This window comes from Mesoplodon densirostris, chromosome 9 (assembly GCF_025265405.1).
Source record: "Mesoplodon densirostris isolate mMesDen1 chromosome 9, mMesDen1 primary haplotype, whole genome shotgun sequence".
NCBI lineage: Eukaryota > Metazoa > Chordata > Mammalia > Artiodactyla > Ziphiidae > Mesoplodon > Mesoplodon densirostris.
Window position 1 is genome coordinate 68,400,344 of NC_082669.1, and position 3,952 is coordinate 68,404,295.

The window sequence follows — 3,952 nt, forward strand, 5'->3', positions numbered from 1 at the left end:
CAGCCGTGGAGCGCGGACCCCCTGCCTCGGCCCACCCAGCACCGCGCGGTCCCGCCATCGGTGGACCCATTTCTACTGGCCTCACCAGCCTTTGCAGCTGTCCCCATCTTCCCCCTGGAGGCAACCTGCGCACGAGGGCATCTGGAGTGAGGTCACTGCCACCTTGATTTTTATTTTAGAAGAGTCTCAGTTCTGCTTAAGAGGGTGAGCTCCTTTGCGCTATTCAAGTAGGGTTTAAACTTATACTCACACAGAATTTAGCCTCTAATCGGCCAGACTTATTTAAACGGCACAGAGTAAAACCTTCCAGTTTTAACATCCACTCTGGTGTTTGCTGGAAATTTGCCACTGAATTTCGGCGCGAGCTGAAGGTTACCAGGATTTATCATTGTTTCCCCAGGATGTTTAACCCTCATGGGCGCCTCTTCTTTCATTTAAGATACTTAAAAAAAAAAAATTCTTGTAAGCACTTTGGCCATTTTGTTTAAGAAATTTGTTTTATCTCGCCGGGTTTTGAAATCTAGAACTATGTCTGAAATGGGGAGGAGGGAGTGTTGGAGACAGAAACCAGCTGTGTACCAGGAAATAATAAGTATCATGCAAAAATATCACAGCTAATAGATGTCCTTTACGAGTGGAAATATCTATGTTTAATTGCTTTAAAAATGTGGGTGGAAAACCACAATTATACATTGTGATAACAAACCTGTACAGATAACTTCTGAACAATACAAAACAAGTGCTGAAAATTTTTTCTTTAGGATTGATATAATTATTCCAAAATTATGACACCACCTACCCAAATATCATATTGCCCCATCTGCAAATCCTTGAAGAGGAATAGTTACCGATCGAATGCATTTAGACTCGTCCTTAATAAAAAGAAAATTGCATAGCTTTTTATACTGTTGTACACCCTCAAATGCATCTTCCAATATCATTGTCAGCTTAGTGTTATTCTCGATATTTAAAATGTTCAATTTTTCAGAGATACATTATATATAAATTCCTAATATTTATAAACACATCATTTTATTCATCTGATTTTTAATAACATGCATTTTTATAATTACTGTACAACTGAAGTAGACACTGAATTATGCTGTGTGCATTTCTTTATTCAACAGTATATTCTTAGACACCTTGTTCAAACAAATTAAGTGAATTTCAAAGAAAATAAAACATGAAAAAAATATCCTTCCAGTAGAAACAGAATCACAGTGCTTTACAGACAAAAGGAAAGGAAAAGAAGTTCTCATAGGAAAAGAGATTTATTATTACATAGAAAATTCTCACAATAGTTGAAACACACTCCAGAAACTAATAAACACCTTAGCTAGAGTTGTGCCTATTACTCAGCCCACAAGCATCTGCTTTGTCTTAATCAGAGGGGGGAGGTGAATGACCACTGTTTATTTTCATTTTCCTCATTAATTATGAAAAACTGCATTTAATTCATCTTGCATGGTGAGAGATTGGCTGCGCAGATGTAAGTCGTAAGGGAAGTGGCTGTCGGTGGGCAACCTGAACATGGCACCCTGCCCAAGGGGACCCCTGGGTGGCACTGCACAGTAATGCATGCCGTAATTGTAATTTTTGCCATAGTCCAAGGTTTCTTCTTGCTTCAGGGAAAATATCCCATTATAGTTAATTGGGGGAGGACTTAAGGGACCCTCAAACTGAGGGCTGGCACACTCAGGGGAAGTGCTTTCATAGAAGGATTCATACGCACTGCAATAATTGTAGGGTTTCATGGACTTGGAATTATCAAGAGTTCCATGCCCCGGGGGAGGGGTGAGCTCAGGGCTGTGGTAGGGCGGATAGAAGGTAGAGTAGGGTGACCTTGTGTGGTGTGCCGCCTCCCCACCCTGACCCATCAGGAAACTCCTGGCATTGAGCTGCAAGCAGCCTGCCACCAAGTTTGTAGTTGGCTGGGAAAGACCTTTGCATAAGTTTTGGACGAACGTGAGCAGATCAGGTCTCTTGCCGATTCTCAGAATTTCAGAAAGTGCCCAGATGTAGTTTTTGGCCAGTCGTAAAGTTTCTATTTTGGACAGTTTTTGGGTTTTAGAATAACAGGGGACGACTTTTCTTAAATTGTCCAGGGCGTCGTTGAGGCCGTGCATCCTGTTCCTCTCGCGCGCGTTAGCTTCCTGTCTCCTGAACTTGACCCTCTCCAGTCGGAGCTTGGTCGTCTTTTTTTTCCTAAGACCCCTCCTTCTGGGCAACCCATTTTCATCTTCCTCTTCCCTGTCTTCCTCCTCTTCTTCTTTCTCAGTCTCTTCTCCAGGGGCCCTTTTGATGCTCTTTCCTCGAAGGACAATCTGTTTGGAAAAGCTTTCTGGTTTCTTAATTTGCTTCTGGTCCTCGCATTCTCTAGAAAACTTTCTGCACATCTGGGATTCTGGCATTACAACTGACTCATCAAACGGTAGTGTTAACATGGTTCTCTAATCTTAAATTACCTGAAAAAATGCCAGCACAATATTTAAAGTGTTTTCATTTTTAAAGTTTATACACTTAAAACATATTCAATGACTTAATCATAAGAATACAAAAACATGAGAAAAAGACTGATTTTTACACTAAATAAAATTTTTGAGTTTGTGCAGCCTAGTAATTATTAAAGAAAACAATGACACATGCAATAGGATTAATTTATACCAAATTATCAAAAGAAAATAAAACAGGAAGTATTTATTGTAATACCACCACCACCTCCATTTCTCTTTGATTTTAAACTGATTTTTAATACACGAAGAGGGCAGTGAAATTCAAACAAATGCAAAACATGATATAGCAATGCAGAATTTCATTAATTCCAATTCCCCTGAGTGCAAAATGAGAAGAGTCACCAGTTTTTTAAATAAAAAATGCTACCTCTCCATTAGCTGACAAATTTGTGGAGATTTATTTTTTAGAAAGAAAATAAGCCTTAACTTTATTTGCTGTATTATATAACTGTGAATTTAGATAAGTGGCTGTTGAAATACACAAATTTAAAAAAGAGATTAATCAGAGCCAATTTAAAAACTGCTTTCTTTCTGATCTGTAAAGAAACATGTAAAAGAGCACTCTTTTCCCAACCTTCACCAAAAAAAAGCGAGGGGGAGGATTAGGCTAATTTGGGATAAACTCTATAAATAAATTTTAAAAATCACTGGCATTATTTTAAGTCAAGAAAAATATTGAGACTGCTTTTCTATTTTAAATTTTTCTCAGTGTAATTGTCTGTTTACTGCTGTTCAAATCATCCTGACAAAAAACACTCTCGTAGTGTTTTTGTTCTACGAGCCACAGAAGTCTCCCTCTAGCTAATATCTGACAGGAACGGTCCAAGGATTCTGACTGCAATTGTGCACGTGTATTCAGAATCCCGAATGAAAGGGGAAAATAATTTGTGTTTCAAATGCAATTTTGGCTTTCGTTTGGCGAAGCAGCAAGTATTTTCATCTAAAGTCTTCAAACAAATAAGCATGTTAAAACAGAGACTTTTTAATTTAACCATCTCCAGCTCCCTCAACACACACACACACACACAAACACACACACGCAAACTCTTAATAATGTCCACATACTTGCAGTTACATAATAGCCGTGAAAGTATGTGATAATTACATCATAAGAATGAAATATGATAAGAAGTTATAGATGACAAAAGACCATATAAATACTATAAGACAGTGACACTGTATCTTTAAATACTTGCATGCAAAGCCAGCATCAATTGAAGTATATCTTTATTTATATTACCTTAGGTTTTAATTTCATTCAATAATCAGTTTTCATTTTGGATCTTCCACATCTTTTCAGGCTGAGTGTCGCATCGTCTCCTGGAGTCTCTAGATCTGTGTGTATCTGCACTATCTCATTGATCTCTAAAAAGTGACATTGATGCCAACTGCCAGAGCTGGTACCCATGCCATCTGCTAGTGACGTCACAGGGCAGAGA

The 3,952-nt window shown here is 38.5% G+C and overlaps 1 protein-coding gene across 1 annotated transcript; it reads right to left on the reverse strand.

Moving 5' to 3' along the window:
- Window positions 1–1,430: 1,430 nt before the first annotated feature.
- On the reverse strand, window positions 1,431–2,444 carry NEUROD6 (neuronal differentiation 6). The gene has a single exon (XM_060108513.1). The coding sequence runs from the start codon at window positions 2,442–2,444 to the stop codon at window positions 1,431–1,433; it is 1,014 nt and encodes a 337-aa protein (XP_059964496.1).
- Window positions 2,445–3,952: the final 1,508 nt, after the last annotated feature.